This window comes from Nanorana parkeri, unplaced genomic scaffold (assembly GCF_000935625.1).
Source record: "Nanorana parkeri isolate BGI_ZX_2015 unplaced genomic scaffold, ASM93562v1 scaffold637, whole genome shotgun sequence".
Lineage (NCBI taxonomy): Eukaryota > Metazoa > Chordata > Amphibia > Anura > Dicroglossidae > Nanorana > Nanorana parkeri.
Window position 1 is genome coordinate 267,025 of NW_017306905.1, and position 17,023 is coordinate 284,047.

A 17,023-nucleotide genomic window follows, 5' to 3' on the forward strand; every position below is an offset into this window, starting at 1 on the left:
GTGAGGATGAGATCTCACCTGGAGGGAAGAGAGGATTACCCATAATTGGGGTCAGGGGACCTAGATAGGCAGATAGTTTACATTCTTTGAGGAGAGAGTCCCAGACACGCAGCAAGGGAGGGATAAAGTATGGCAACAGCGTCAGACGAGGGCGGTGTGAGGGTGTGATCCATGGTAAAGAAAATGGGAGTATAGGGGAAATATGATTTTCCAACATCACCCAAAGTTTATTCTCAGCATGAAACATCCAATCTACTATATGAGTGAGGAGGGCCACTCTAATATATTTTCAAATCTGGGAGACGGAATAGATCTTCCAATTTGGCAGGGATGAAGACTCCAAGGTATTTTATGTGGTGATGTTGCCAGGGAAAGGGGAATTGGGACTGCAGATGAGGGGAATCCTAAGGAATTAGTTCTTTATTGTTTGCACCAAAAAGTGTATTGTACATAAGTCATTGTTTTTTAGTAATTATCTTTCCTTTTGAGTAGATATTGTGTTTGGATTCGTCGCAAACTTAGGGGTTTTTTTTTCCAAATGTTTTATTTAACAAAAACCTTCAATGCACAAACGATGCAAGCACAATACCGAAGTGACTTAATAAACGGTCCGAGTAAAAGAATATACACAGGAAATGACAGGTAATCATAAATTATAACAATAGTTATCGATCAATAACTAGGTCAAGACCAAAGAATTGATTGGTGGGTTTTAGATTTTCACTATTTAAATTCAAACTACGAACTACTTCTAGTTGGACTTGCAGAGAAAGAAACAAACACGAGAGAATGAAGATAAACAACAGTAGGCAGCTAGAAAATGAAGAGATGGTCTAAGGGGCAAGAGTGAAAAAGATAAGGAGGGGCAAGAGGGAACTTTATAAAAGGACCATAAGGGGCAGGACCAGAAGGGGGGGTCATCCCCACACAGAATCAGCAAAACAAAAGGGTGGGATGTTTGTGTTACAGCAACACCTCCTGGTGCTGATACCAACTCACCCAAGTTGTAGAGTAGCAATTTGTGAATCAGATCATGTCAGGGTGAACCTCAGAAATCCTGATAAAGTGTTTTTTTCTTCCTTCTCTAAACTATTTTCTTTAGAGTGACTTCAATAAACAAAAATGTCTGTGCTTGTTCTTGAACTCCACCCAAAAACTGATATTTAATTTGCTAATACACTTATAGACGATGTCCATTTTCCTTTTTTTAACCTTTTTTTCATTCTTTGTTGCATATCAGCACCCCTGAACTGCTCTCTGCAGCTACTTCCTTTCCATATGTACTCCAAGCATCTGCTGTGCGTCATTCAGGGTTACGACAGAGGAGAGCAATTAGGAGACAGGGGCCGAGCATTGTCACGCTATAACAAGAAGTGCAAAGTGCATCCCCTTGCATAGGATTGTCAAGCCACTTCACGCATCAGGCCTACAGTAAAATAATTCCAGCAACAGGCACTCACTCTAGCTCCATTCTTCTGGCCTGGGGACCATGCCAGGAGCCATACTCACTTAGACACAACTTAGTTGTAAAGTCCTTGGTGGCAGGCCCGGTCTGTCAGAGGCCGAACCAAACCCTGGGCCCAAAAATGACCAGGATTGCATGCTTTAAGATGCATGGTCTAGACAGGGAACCCATTAAGTACCTCCAAAGACATGGTAATAGCAAAAAAGCACTCTTCACAGTGCTGGCAATGCACAGTGTAAAGGTGGTGGTACTAACAAATCACAGTCACGAGACCCAAGTCATATCACTGCTTTCCTCATTCTATCCCATCCTAGGGGGTCTCACTGTCAGGAACCTGATCCAAACCCAGAACCTCTGCTGTAGCTGTCAGTGATTCTACCTGCTGGGCCATCTTAGAACCTTGTATAGCTCCTTCTTGATCTCCTTTGTAATCCTCAGTTAAACCTAATTTCTGCTGAACTCTGAACTCCTTGCTCCTCCCTTGAACTTCCTATTTAAGCCATGCCTCTGCACTTCCTGTTTGCCAGATTATTGTGCTCCTGCCATTATCTTTCTTCCTGCTCCTTCTGTAATACAATCCGCTCATACGCCTACCCGTGTACCGACCTTTGGCTGCTGATTCACCGACTACTCTCATCGTCTTCTGCTTCATACCTGATACCTTTGACTACTGACCTCGGCTTGTTCGCTGACTAAGCTTCTGCCTGCTCCTCCACTACTACCGTCTGCTTGTGTACCAAACCCGGCCTGTTATACAACGAATTTGCTGCTGCTTCAGCTACTGGACTCTGAGCCTGATCCCACATTGTGACACTCACTCTCCAATGCTTTCCCTCAAGAGGAAAAGCATGTTATAAGACAATTCTCTACATGATCTTGTCTCTTCTCCTCCTCTTTTCCTACTCTTCTAGCTCTTCCCACCAGGTCCTTATATAACCTAATGGGGAGCAAAGTTGAAGGACATAAATGCTACCTAGCAACAGTTGGGTTGTACTCATAATTGCACAAATGCAAAACCAGGACAAACAGTGACATCCAGTGGAGCCTTCAGAAACTACAATAGGCATTCTCCAAGATGTATACAATAGGGTCCTTACACCATGATACATGCCGGCACAGAGACTTTCATGAAGAGATCACCAGCTCGTGACTGGACAGTGAAAGGAGAAGCAGCAGGCAAATGAGGTCATCTCTTTGCTAGTCTGTTCTCTCCTTCTATCTGCATTCTCCTTGCACTGCAGCACAGCTGATTGACTTATTGTGCCACTTTTCCCTCCCTCAGACCGAGTTCTACTTTACAGGGACTGTAAAAAGCTGATATCAAGTGAATCTAAGGTACGTACACAGCTTGAATTTGAAAAATACATTTAAAGATGTATTAATGATTTAAAAAATGCATCAATGTGTTTATATATATATATATATACACTATATCTGCCTGAAGTGTATCTTTAATGAAAGCTGAAGGTTTGCAGGACTTCCCCTCACACTCCTCCACATGATCTGCCCACCAACGCCAATCTTGTGGATGTCTGGAGGGTCAGGAATCCCCTGGAACGTGAGTACACACATTATTCTTCAGTCCACGCCTCCTTCGCCAGGTTGGACTACTTCCTGGTGACGGAGCAAGTGGACTCTCTAGTCACTGACACAATATTGAACCCCATAGCCATATCAGATCACGCACCAATACTAATCCATATACAATCCTCCCTTAAAAGGGGTGATTTTTATATATGGCGCTTCCCCTCCCATGCGGATACGTCATTTAAAACAATGCTAGTGGAAGCATGGTGAGATTATGAGTCTTTTAACAATGCCCACAAGGACACACCTAATCTCTATTGGGAAACCGCAAAAGCGGTGTTATGAGGGAAAATGATGTCGTATATTGTTGCTAGAAAGAGGAAGGCCAAGGCCCAATTTCTTAAAGCTAGTGCGTCCCTTCGCAAAGCCCAGTTGAAATATGCATTAACTGGCTCTGCAGAACATAAGGAAACATGGGCCAAAGCAAATCTGGACTTTGAATGGTGTAACACTCAACAACACATATATTACCACACTCACTCTAAATTGAAATTTCACAAGTTTGGAAACAAATCTGGAAAAATGATGGCAAACGTGGCCAGACAACGCAATCCTAGAACACACATAGCATCCCTGTGTTCAGAGGGAGGGACAGCCACCTCTGATCCGAAACACATTAACCTAATTTTCGAACAATTTTATAGTAAATTGTATTTGGCAACCCACGTGAACAAGGACCTAGGTGACCTCTTTTTGAAGTCGTTGTCGATGCCTAATATAAACAGCGAAGAACTATCCCTTCTAAACAAAGACATTTCCTTGGAGGAAATCCAGATGGCTCTCAAAACCTCCTCCAATGGCAAATCTCCAGGTCCAGATGGTTACTCGAACAAATTTTATAAATTACTCCAAGAAGAAATTTCCCCTACCTTGCACAAGGTCTTTAACAACATGTGGCAGGGAGAAGATTATCTAAAGACGGGCTCAGAAGCGTATATTAGATTATTGCCCAAAAAGGATAGGGACCCGGCTCTTCCTGGCTCCTATAGGCCAATATCACTGATTAATGCAGATGCAAAGTTGATGTCGAAAATCATAGCTGATAGGTTGGCAAGGCTTTTACCGCACTTAATATCCCCAGCCCAAGTAGGATTCATTAAAGGCCGGTCTGCGGTAGCCAATGTACGCAAACTGCTGTCAGTTTTAGAATACACTAAAAGTCATCCGACTTCCTCTTTATCCCTCATTTCTATAGACGCCGAAAAGGCATTTGACAGCATGCAATTCTCATGGCTATATAGAGTGCGAGATGAGATGGGGTTTTCAGGCAGGTTCAACACTTTTCTAGCAGCAATGTATGCCTCTCCCTGCGCTCGTATTTGTACACCAGGGAACATCTCCAACCGTTTTCCCTTACTAAGGGGAACCAGACAGGGCTGCCCGCTGTCGCCGTTGTTGTTCAACCTGGAATTGGAGCCGCTGTCAGTATACTTCCAGGGCACTCCAGAAATCCACAAGATCCCTTTCCAAAAAACGTGCATTAAAATAATGCTATTTGCTGACGACATCATATTATTTTCCAATAATCCCTCTAGTGACATACATCCAAGCCACGTTCCAACAATACAAAAAGTTTTCAGGCCTGACCATAAACGCTTCCAAATCAACTATACTCCCGTTAACTTCCCGAGCGACGACCACACTAGGCCCCTCCAACATATACAACATTGCCAAGGGATCTATTGAATATCTAGGTCTCCACATAGGCAACACTCTATCCTCACTCTATACTCTTAATTATTCCGCTCTCTTTGACAAGATAAGAAAGGAGTTGGCGGCGTGGCGGTGACCTTCCTCTCTCGCTCTTTGGCAGAATACACTTAGTCAAAATGATATCCTTTGCCGGGCTATTATACCCGATGCAAACTCTGCCCCTTCTCCTGAAACATAAGGATGTCACATCCCTAAATAAAACTTTTTCCGCCTTTATTTGGCAGGGAAAAAGGGCAAGGATTGCCCTATGAAAACTATTTCTGCCGAGGTGCGAGGGAGGTATGGCCTTCCCCAATGCTAGACTACAATTTAAGTTGTCTTCTTAGACACTCAGCGGACCGGATAGGCTCAACATCTTACTCCAACTTCCAGCTGGAGACTGAAATGGCCCATCCTTGGAGGCTCTCCTCTCTACTACACTGCCCGTTTTCCACTATTCCCACTACCCTTCACACAAACATCATCATAAGAGACACTGTTGAGGCATGGAGGGAGGCGCACAAGATAGCGAAACTAAACCCCTATTTCTCTCAGCATCTTCACATTAGGGGAAATCCTGCATTCCCACAGGGAGAGGAGTATGGAACTTTTGGCAAATGGGAAACCAAGGAGATCTTCAAATTTATTCATTTTATAGCCAAGGAAACTGGAAAATTGTTAACCTTCCCTGAACTCAGAGCCACATATCAAGTCGCTTCACAGGACTACCTTTACTTCGCACAAATTACAGCCAATATGAAAAAGTTGAACTATGCCCGTCACCATTCCTCCACTAGATCCCTCATGGACAGGATTCTCTCAAAAGGGAAAAAGTCTATCTCACACATTTATTCACACCTGAGACAGGTCCATGTTCTCCCCCTGACAGACTCGAATAAAGTTAAATGGCAGGAAGATATTCCTACAGAACATAAAGTTGAAAAATTGTTAAAAGATTATCGCACTACCTGTAAAGTCATGGTCAATGAGCAGTGGAGAGAAACACAATACAAAATTATGCATAGGGCATATTATGCATTTCAGATTAAACGTAAGCAGGGCTTGGACAAGGACTATCTGGACCATTGCCCCAAATGCCAGCTAAAAGCAGCCTCCCTCTTCCACTGTCTGTGGGGGTGCCCAGTGATACGGACATTCTGGGCCAAGGTCATTTACTTCATTGCATTGGTAGTGGGCCGTCAGATACCAGTGGAAGTTCTCTTAATCTTGTTTAACTTCTGGGATAAACCTGCTGATTTTGGTAGACACATTAGACAGTGGATTAGCATTGCCCTGCTGGCTGCCAGGAGAGGCATCCTGAGAGAGTGGCTGGCTCCTAATCCCCCTACCGTTCAGGGATTACGTAAGACCTCCTTAACTTACTCCATCTGGAAAAATTAGACGCAGAAATGCTATTGACAGATGATAAGAAAATTTCCTCTTTCTATGACAGGTGGTTGCCATATATCAATATAGTCTTTACTCAAGCGAAAAAAGAGAAATTTCTATCTCCATTCAAATATACATCAAGTGCTATATTTGAACAGCTGAGGGGAGCGAATTAAATCAATGCCACATGATCGATGGTCATCAGCTCAGACGCTATAAGATGTCAGTGTCCTAGTGTAAACATAAGGTATTCCGAGATTACGAAGGGATAGAGGAATACTCCAAGGGTTCTAAGGATAAAGGGTGAACTTGTAGGGATAGATATCAGATCTAGTTCATTGGATCCACGAGAACTTAGTCTTGTCAATCGCAGGTCTTGATCGGGGCAGAATGTTGTCTATATATTGTCCATCTGATGTATTGTGTTACCTATGATCAGGCCGGTTCACTCCTTTTCTATTCTAGTTACTCTTCCACCCACTAAGAGGGGAAGGACAGAGGGAATAGAGTTGGAGGATATGGAGAAGGCAGGGTCTACTACACATGCTTATTCAATTTGGAGGAATCTATAACTCCGCACTCTACAAATGAATATAAATGCTTATGGTGAGATGTAACCTTTGGAGGATAACTGAATGTATTTGATTTACTGGGCCAAAGAATATGTACAATTGACTGTTAATATCTTTAACTGAAAATAAAAAAAATGTTTAAAAAAAAAAGCTGAAGGTTTAAAATGATTACAAATTTCTTTTAAATTCACAATAAAATATTAAGGCTTTCAATAAGTTACAGCGATTTTAGTGATTTGGGTTTTCATATGTTCTAATTTTTCTTACTGAGTATATGTGATTTATATTGTGGAATATCTTTGTGAGAGGAGGATGTAACAATAAAACCTATTGATCTTTTTCTGGAAATGAAAAACACAACTAATTACAAATAGAATTTGCTCCCCCACTAATCTACTATATTTGTTGAGTTCTGATTTTTTTTTCCCTAGGGAGATTACCCACCATGCCCCATTAACCCTTGAACGTTCCCTTCACAGTACCACTTTCCATCTGGCTGAAAAATTCTACTGTCTTCTAAGCTAGAAGATTGCTAGCATATGTTAACTTAAAGTGCAGGCATTACATCTTAAAAATGCATTCAACTACCTTAACTATTAACAAAAATGTATCGTATTTGTGTATCACTCAGCTGTAGATCCTCCAATCATCTCTGAATTGGTGCTGACACTGTCCTTCCTTCTGGAGGGTGGCTACTTTTGTTCCCCATGGTCCCTGTGTGTGTTGTAAAGTAGCCCCCACTCCAAGCTCGCTCTCGTGATGAACTTCAATCTCACATTTAGTTCATTAACCCCTTCATGACTGAGCTAGTTTTTAGTTTCTGTTCCTAAATGACTGACACACTTTTTACATTTTTGCTGTGTGATTCTTCCACAGCAGCAAGTTTTGATTATTATTATTATTTTTAGAATTTTTTTAATAATAATTATAGTATACAAATATATTTATATATAAACGTTTTATTTTCCTAATTTTTTGTACACTTTTTTTTTTTTTTTTTACACTTTGTAAAAAAAATAAGTGTAAAAAAAAAATATTTTTTTTTTTGTCAGTTTATATCAAGCAATCACTATGACTGCTTAATAAATTAACTTTTTAAAATTTTTAGTTATTATCAGGCTGCTCCAAGCTTAGGAACAGCTAATAATAACTTTAGAGACTGATCCTGACAGCATGTCAGAATCAGATCTCACTAAAGGTCTTTGATCGTTCCTAGACGATCAGAAGTGATACAGAAGTGATACATTTCACTCGAGATACATTTTGTATCTAGTGGTTGAAATGTATCATTTAACATCGGGCCAGGCTCTCCAGCTGTCAAAACGAATAGCAGAGAGGTGAGTCACTGCTACCTCTCTGCTATCTTCAGCTGTCAGATACGGGATCGCTATTTAGCGAACCCGTATCTGAATGTAAAGGCTTCATTCTTTCATTAATGAAAGGAAGAAGCTTTTAAAAAAGCTTAACTATTTCATTAATGAATGTCTCAATAGTGAGGCATTAATTAATGACTGGAACTGCTGAGAATCAGCAGTTACCAGCATTACAGAGGCTAATATAACTCGGCACGTACAGTGTACGTGGCCAGTCATATAGCCACTTTGTGACGGGACGTACACTGTACGTCTCCCGTCACGAAGGGGTTAATTTGTATTGAGATTCTAGTCCATCCCAGGTGGGATTTTGGGGTGGTGGCCACTTTACATTCTGAATGCCTTCATTGCTTTTTATTCAGAATTATATGTGTCTAGAATTCAATACTCCATGGAAGACCCCAATACATATCTCAACAAAATTATACCCCTGCAACTATGTGCTGAGATTAGTGCAGAACGTGAGGCAACTCTTTCCTGAAATGGTGTTTGCCAACCATGCTCCATAGGAAGAACAGAGTTGCACTCCCAATATAGCCAGCAACTTAGTGTACACCTACTCGGCACATTTAATGAAGCATTGGACCTTTGATTTCCACCTTTGTTGAGGAAAACTCTGGTACATACTTATTCTGTAAGTGGGCAAGGATCCCACAAAGTGTGATTTGCATTGTCCAATCTACCTTATTTATGTTGACACTAAAACCCTCGCCAACTTATTTTCGATACAGTTGAATAAATACATCATCTCGCTTATAGGAAGTGATCATGCCTGTTTTATTCCAGACCTAATAACCCCAGACCTTTTATAAATATGCAGTTTTCCCCATCCGATCACTGAGGTTAGGGTCGTGATTGTGTTGGACACACAAAAGTTCTCTGATAGTGTAAATAACTCTATTTACTCCAAGTTCTACAACTCTTTGGGGTTTCCCCAATCTCATTTGTTGGGTAAAAGTGTTGTACACCTCACCAGTCTGAGTATTAGAGTTAATAATGACATCTCTTAACCGTTCCCCATCCATAGGGGTACCAAGAATCCCCCCTATCATACACTCTATTTGCACTGGCAGTTGAGCAGCACTGATTCGCTCCTTCCCCTCTAAAAAGGGACTACAAGTATATTCCTTAGAGGAACGCATACCCCTATATACAGAAACACTGATCTATTGGTCAGATCCTAATCACAACCTGAACAGTTTACTGGATATATTGGAAGAGTTTTGGTGATATTCTGGCTTTAAGATAAACTGGGATAAATATTAGTCCAATTGCCAATTACTAAATATATCCCCCTTATTGAAACTCTACTTATAAAAAAAACAATGGATGGACATCCCTCAAAGTCAATGTTATTAAAATGAAGTTTTTGCCAGAACTATCAATATCATTGCTAATTCCCAATAAATAACTGCATAATTCCTCATAAAGACCCGCTCACACTATGATCTATAACATTATTAATCTACTCTCTCCTGTCAACTGTATCTTCTGTAAAGAGAACTGGGGAAGATCCCCTAATGCTCTGTTGTGGGGTAATCCCTCCTACCCGGAATTATTCAATCTATATTCATAGATATTGATCGGCAATAACTAGCTTCCTAGAAACATCCCTGGGCCTACTAAACATTTCTTGTCCTTTGGTTTGCCTAATAGGAATACTGATGGATTCACAGATTTATTCCTTTCTTTGTCTTCTGCTAATGCTCTTCTTTTATGCTAAAAAATGCAATTCTGATAGTCTGGAAGAAATCTTCATCTCCAACTATGGCAGACTAGAAAAACAAATTGATCACATTCTACCTCTGCATAAAATGACCTATGGAAATGAAGGTTGTCCCCAACAATTATTTTGCATCTAGGGTTCTTGGCTGGCATTTAACTCCAATATTCCTGATCTATCCTAAGCAGACCATAATTTTCTAACATAATGCATTACTGTCTTAACCTACAGTTGTAATCAACATTTTTCAACCCCCTTTGCCAATCAGATTTATTGGCAAAATGTACAGACTTTCAGCTGTTTGCAATGAACAAATCAAGCAAAAGCAATTGAAATAGGTCAACACAATAAAAGTGTTTCCCCAAATTCAATCCAATTTTGTTTTCAAATTATAATGAATCAGATTGAGGTGATGTTGCTTTATTTAAGAATAATAATAATAAAAATAATAAAAAAAACATTCGAAGTATGTGATGTCAGAAAATCACATAAAAAGGAGACTTGTTAAAGATGTAACCAGCACACCATATTACAACATTGTTATTTGTTTTTACATGAAGCGTCACTAAACAGACGTGTTTGTCACTTTAATATGGTGTGCTGGTGACATCTTTAACAAGTTTCAGTATTGGCGGCGCCATCCGCGGTCACTTCGAGCACCCACGCTGACAGGCATACCCGGTTAGGAGTGCAGCAGGTTTCTGGGAAAACGTTAAAAAAAGAGGACTCTCTCTCCACTGCCAGGGCCGGATTTACCTTCTCTCCTGCCCCAAGGCCAGGGTTCCTCAATGCTCCCCCCTACCCGCTCCTGCAGCAAAAGGGTTTACTCTCTCTCCTGCCCCAAGGCCAGGGTTCCTCAATGCTCCCCCCTACCCGCTCCTGCAGCAAAAGGGTTTACTCTCTCTCCTGCCCCAAGGCCAGGGTTCCTCAATGCTCCCCCCTAACCGCTCCTGCAGCAAAATGGTTAAAGTGGAAGTGAAGATGAAAAAAAAATTGCTGACCTGCAGGCCCATTTTCAACACATTTCCTGCATTTTTCGACTCTATCCAAAACAAAGAACATATATACATGGGGTATATGGGGTATACATACATGTTACCTTTTCGTCACTGGGGTTTGATACACTTTAAATGATTAAAAATATATTTAACTTTTTCAGCATATAAAATAATAATTTTAAAAAAAGTTATGTTTCCATTGGCAGTATAATTCATAAGATACGGTATATTCTTACATATTCTCTTTTGGTGACATTCCCTTATGAATAATATAATGGAAAAATGAAAGAACAGAGACACAGCATGGATATATATCAGATGGTTTATTTGCTGTTTGGTATAACAGTTTGCCTGTGTGAGGCTCAGGGCACGTCACCTGGATGCAAACTTGAGATGGGAAGATTTGTATTTGAATATGAATATTCTCAGGAAGGAGATGTCATCATAGGAGGAATAATCACTTCCAATTCACTTGTCTATACATGGAGAATACATAATGTGTCTTTACCACAAAATGTCTGTTCACAGTAAGCATTTTTTTCCGTATTAGTATTTGTCATTTTAAAAAACTTCACCACTAATGCGTGCTGACTGGGGTCACCATACACTGTACACAAAAAAGGAACTCCTGTCAAACAATTAGCCGCACCGGTAAATCAATGCATCTGTTTATTTACTTACATAGTTACATAGTATTTGAGGTTGAATAAAGACATCAAGTCCAACCTATTGTGTGCATGTATATGGCTCTACTCATGTGTGGGTATGTATAGGTCCCTGTGTGATCTCATTTTTAAGAGTACCTGTACCCCTGTATATTACGGTCCCTGAGGAAATCGCCCAACAGCTTCTTGAACGATTCCACACTCTTAGCTGAAATCACAGCACGTGACAGCGAGTTCCAGACCCTAACCTCTCTAACTGAGAAGAACTCCCTTCTCCCCTTGTGCTGAAATTTTTTCTCTACCAGTTTTAGATAGTGGCCTCTATTATTTGTTATGGAGTTAATCGTAAAGAGTTTGTTGCTAATGTTGCTATCCCCGGTAAACATTTTATACATGAAAATCATGCCCCCCTTAATCTCCTTACTTCCAACGAGAACATGTTTAAATTTAGTAGCCTTGTCTCATAGCTCTGGTCCTCCATCCCCTTAATGAGTTTGGTTGCCCTCCTCTGGACTCTTTCAAAGTCAAGGACATCCTTTCTGTGGACTGGTGCCCAAAACTGGACCAATACAACAAAGCGCAGTCCTATACCCATTAAAATGTTAAACTGATACTCTTATTTTATACAATATCAGTAAAGAAGAAATATTAAAACAAAATGGATATGGGCAAGTGTCAGGATCAGGAAGATCCTTGTAATCATTGAGAAACCACTATACCATGTACACTGGTTCTTACTGCATAAATGTTGTGAGTATAATTGATTTTACCTTTTTTTTTCTTTTTTTTTTTTAAAGTATAATACTTTATGGATTTTATTTGTGTTGTACATGCTATTGGCTGAGGAGATGTTCCAATAAACAAAGGCTTATATAGGGTTGGAATGCTTATATATCCTCAAATGTATATACAGAGACCATTTATAAAATTAGGGTCCTATGTCAAGGGTAAGGTTCATTTCAAAAGAGAGAGAAGTTCATGGGGATGCTTACACATACAGGGGGGAATTTATCATAGCAATTACGAGTGTTTGAACTTGCACGGAATATAACTGTGCCAGATTTATGATGCTAGTGTAATAAGTTGTTGATAAATGAGCTTTAATAGACTCCAGGAAAGAAGACTCATAACTCCAGGCAAAAAGCTTAACTGTAGCATATTGAAGAAGTGGTCATGGGGACTTCTTAAGTTGTAAATGTTTTCTTAGGTGGTGCTCCAGTTTCAGACAGCCCCAGAACAAGTGCAGATGAAAACAGGTGCAAAAAACATGCAACTGAAAAAGTAGTGCAAGCTCTAATTAAAACAGGTGCAAAACACGTGCAAAAAACATGCAGTTGAAAAAGTAGTGCAGGCTCTGATGAAAACAGGTGCAAAACACATGCAGTTGGAAAAGTAATGCAAGCTCAGGTCAAAACAGGGGCACATGTTGAAAGACAGGCTAAAGACAGGCTAAGAGGCTAAAACTGTCGCAAGTGCTTTGATACATTCCCCACAATGTATTTGGTGGAGTGATATACACCTTTGGTGCAGTGGAATAAGATGAAGGATGATTCTTTGACTTTGGCATAATCGGTTATTGGATCGAAAACATCTTTTTTACACAAGCGCTGTATAAAGTCTACAGTCTATGTCACTGAGTCCAACCCCAACATGTTTTGTCTACAGGACGTGCACCCTTGAGAAAGTCCTGTGAACGAAACATGTCCACAGGACTTTTTGCTTATCATTTGTAGGAGTTTTAATGTAGCAGCCACAGGGTGGGATCACCATTTCTGTGATTTGAAATGTAATCTTGGAGCATCAGGGATATTACCACAGTATATACTGCCTGGCCGAAAAAATTCACCACTTAGATTTAGCTAAGCAAATAGGTCAGAGCCTTCCATTGGATGATTACTAGGTTCAGCAAAGTTATGTGCCAAAGAAATTTGGTCAGCTGCTTACCTGGATATACTGAGTGACCAGAATTTCACGGTGATACTTACACATTACACAGTAATTGGTGGAGTGATACACACCTTTGGTGAAATGGAATAAGATGAAGGATGATTCATCAGATGAATTTTTCTTCCCTGGTGTGGCACATTGGGTATAGTCCAAGATGACAATGCCGGGATTCATCGGGTTCAAATTGTGAAATAATGGTTCAGGGAGCATGAGACATCATTGTCACACATGGATTGGCCACCACATAGACTAGACCCTAAACTCAATGAGAATCTTTCAGATGTGCTGGGGAAGACTTTATGCAGAGCTCTGACTCTCCCATCATCACTACAAGGTCTTGGGGAAAAATTAATGCAACTCTGGATGGAAATAAATGTCGTGGCATTGCATAAGCTTATTGAAAGAAGGCCATGGGGAATGAGTGCCTTAATCAAAGCTAACGGCAATCCAATGAAATATTAGAATGTGTGACCTATTTTTGGACAGGCTGTGTATACTGTATATGGAGATCAGTGGACAGCTGTAACTTTAAGGCCCGGAGCAGACCTGAGCGATCTGGGATCGCGCGGTCCTGCACAATTGCTGACAGCATTTGCCGCACAGCCCTATTGATTGCAATGGGGTAACATCCGCGTGGCAATCGCAGAAAAAAGGTGCATGTACCTTTTTGTTGCGATACATGATGCACGGCTATTTTAGAAAATAATTGCACCCACAGGGCGACCGTTGGCGATGGGCGACTCTGTGACCGCACAGCAATCTGCGCGGTATCCTGCACGATTGCCGCATGGTCACAGATGGCCTGGGTGTGCACCGGCCCTGATATGTTGGGTAAACACACTTTCTAAACAGGAGGGTGTTTATTCCAAGAGCTTGTTTTAGATATTACTTATCAACACCTGTCCATGTAGCAGAGACTAATTAGCTCCTGGTGGTGCCCCTCCACTCCCAATACGAGTGCTACTGTGCAAGGGGACAACAGTAGACTCATGAAGTAAAAAGAAAGATTTAGCCACTTATGATACAGGAATATACAACTTGAATTATATAGTGTCCTTTATTTTTATATAACCTCCTTGGTTTTCCAGATTTTCCAGAAACAGTAAATCAATCCAAAAATCTGTGCTACCGCCTAAAAACGTGACCAGCCTCACCTTTCCAAAACGTTGGAAGTTCTCTGTGTCTATCTCTTTTTTTATAAATTCTTTTATTGAACATTTTTGTCCATTGTGCATGGAAAAACATAGCAAAATCGGTACAACATTGGGGTGAAAGAAAACATCTTGTACAAAGGAAGGAAACACATAACAACCTCGGTCAAAGTAACCATTCAAAGCGTGGCGATTCCCTGTGGACCAGAGTGACATGCTTTAGGTTTGTTGATGTGCATTACCTCGGATTGATTGATAGATTTGGGCATATCAGCTTCTTAGGTTCGGCAAAACATGATAAGTTGTGGTAAATTTGCTCCAGTAAAACCACGTGGTCGCAAATTTGGAGGAGGTACCCTTGATTGAGCTGGTGAGGTCCTCCATGGTACGAATGTAGTTTATTTTAGTGAACCAGAGTTTGATCGATGGTGGGGCTTACTGTTTCCACAGCAGTGGTATACATGCACGTGCCGCATTTAGTAAATGTACCAGCACTGAGCGGGAGTACCCCTTCAATGGAAAGTGGTTATGGTGGAGGAGGAAGAATGCCGGATCTTCCGGGATTTGATGTCTGTAAATTTCTGGGATATCTGCCTTACCTGAGTCCAAACGGACATCAGTCTCGGGCAGGACCAGAACATATGAAGCATGTCTGCAGGGGAGGAGGCGCACCTCCACCATACATCCAGGACCTCGCCATACATCTGATGAAGTCTGTGGGGAGTTCTATACCAGCGGGTTAGAACTTTGTAACCCGATTCCTGGTATTTATTACAGATTGATGACTTCAGGGAGAGCCGTAGCAGCCTGGCGATTCCAGGTCTGCCTCTACTATCAATTTGGGATACTTATTGGAAGGACCTGAAAGGGATATAGAAAGCGTGGAAGGATATTTTCAACATTCAACATTACATCGACCCGTCCATGAAAATGTGTTCCGGGCCCACCCTCCCAGGTCCGATCTGACCCTCAGAAGTAGGGGAGGGAAGTTAAGACTGTACAGTTGCGTTAGGTCCAGAGGAATCCGTACTCCTAGGTACTTAAGGGAGGTGGGGGACCATTGGTAGGGAAAGTTTTTCTGGATACGTGTTAACATCTGGGGGGGTACCGTCAAGTTTAGGGCTTTCGATTTTTGAGTATTAACATGGAAATTGGATAGTTCGCCGTATTGGTGGAGGGCGGATACCAGGTTTGGTTTCGCTGTGTCAGGGGAGGTAATAAAAAACAGTAGGTCGTCTGCGTAGGCAGCAATTTTATGTTGGTGAGAACCCACGGTGATGCCCTGAATGTCTGGATGTGCCCGTACTGACCATAGCAGCGGTTCGAGTGTCAGGGTGAAAATGAGGGGAGAGAGCGGACATCCTTGTCTGGTGACATTACTTATGTTGAAGTAGTCAGATAGAGTACCGTTGACACTCACTCTGGCTGTGGGCTCAGAGTATAGGGCGAGTATCCAGGAGAGCATGCCCGGGCCAAGCCCGATATCAGAGAGGGGAGATATGGCAGGAGTCGTGTGGCGAGAACCTTATCGGGACCCTGTGGGTGACATGCGGCCCCTTGGATGTCCAGGATGAGCGGGTATGAGGCAAAGTGGGGCAGGAACCGGGAAGGCAGTAAGAGGTAGTGGCATCTCATTACTCAGAGGCCCGAAGTTGGTACAAGGCCAAGTCCGCAGTGCATACAAGAGCAGGAGTGGGTGGCTGGGAAAAGCGAGGAACAATCTCATCCCTTTCAGGATTCCGCTGCTTCCATCACAGCTTCGTTGGTCGGGCTGGAGTCTCACGAGAGGGAGAACGACGGGCCCGTCGGGTTCTGCGTGGCTTCGGTGCAGCGGCCTGGTCCTCCGGGAAGAAGCCCAGCCAGTTGTATGGCAGGAATTCCGAGGAACTCACACACGGCAGGCACATCCGTCCGGGAGCGGACCAAAAACGTGGAGCCTCCTTTGCGGACATGCAGACGGATCAGGTAACCCCACCGGTAGATGGCTCCAGCACGCCGAATCGCCTCCAGGAGAGGGCGCATGAGGGCCCGGCGGCGGAGGGTATTACGGGAGATGTCCGGTAAGATCTGCAGTGGGGCCCCATCGAACTCCACGGGTCTTCTTTAACCATGCTTGTCTTAGGATATGCTCCTTCATGGTGTAGCGATGCAGGCGGCATAGAACATCTCACGGGCGGGAAACATTCGTTGGTGGGGGTTCGACCGCGCGATGCACCCCGTCTATCAGGATGGAGTCCGGTGCCGAGTCGGGCAGGAGCGAGCCGAAGATGGCCTGGACTGAGGAGCGAAGATCCGCTAGTAGGGTCGCCTCCGGAAGCCCCCGGATCCGAATATTCTGGCGACGGTTGCAATCTTCCAGGTCCTCCATTTGCAATTGGAGGGTCGCGAGCTGGTGCGAGGGCCCCAGCTGGGCCTGTTCGAGGGGCTGGACCCGGGCATCAATCGCCGCACAGGACGCTGA

The 17,023-nt window shown here is 42.4% G+C and overlaps 1 protein-coding gene across 1 annotated transcript in view; it reads right to left on the reverse strand.

The window, feature by feature from the left end:
• The window catches only part of SIGLEC1 (sialic acid binding Ig like lectin 1), a 98,820-nt gene extending 83,577 nt beyond the window's left edge, over window positions 1-15,243 (reverse strand). The window contains exon 1 of the mRNA XM_018563159.1: window positions 15,162-15,243. Coding sequence (XP_018418661.1) covers window positions 15,162-15,243 — 82 coding nt within the window. The remainder of the gene's footprint in view (window positions 1-15,161) is intronic.
• Window positions 15,244-17,023: the final 1,780 nt, after the last annotated feature.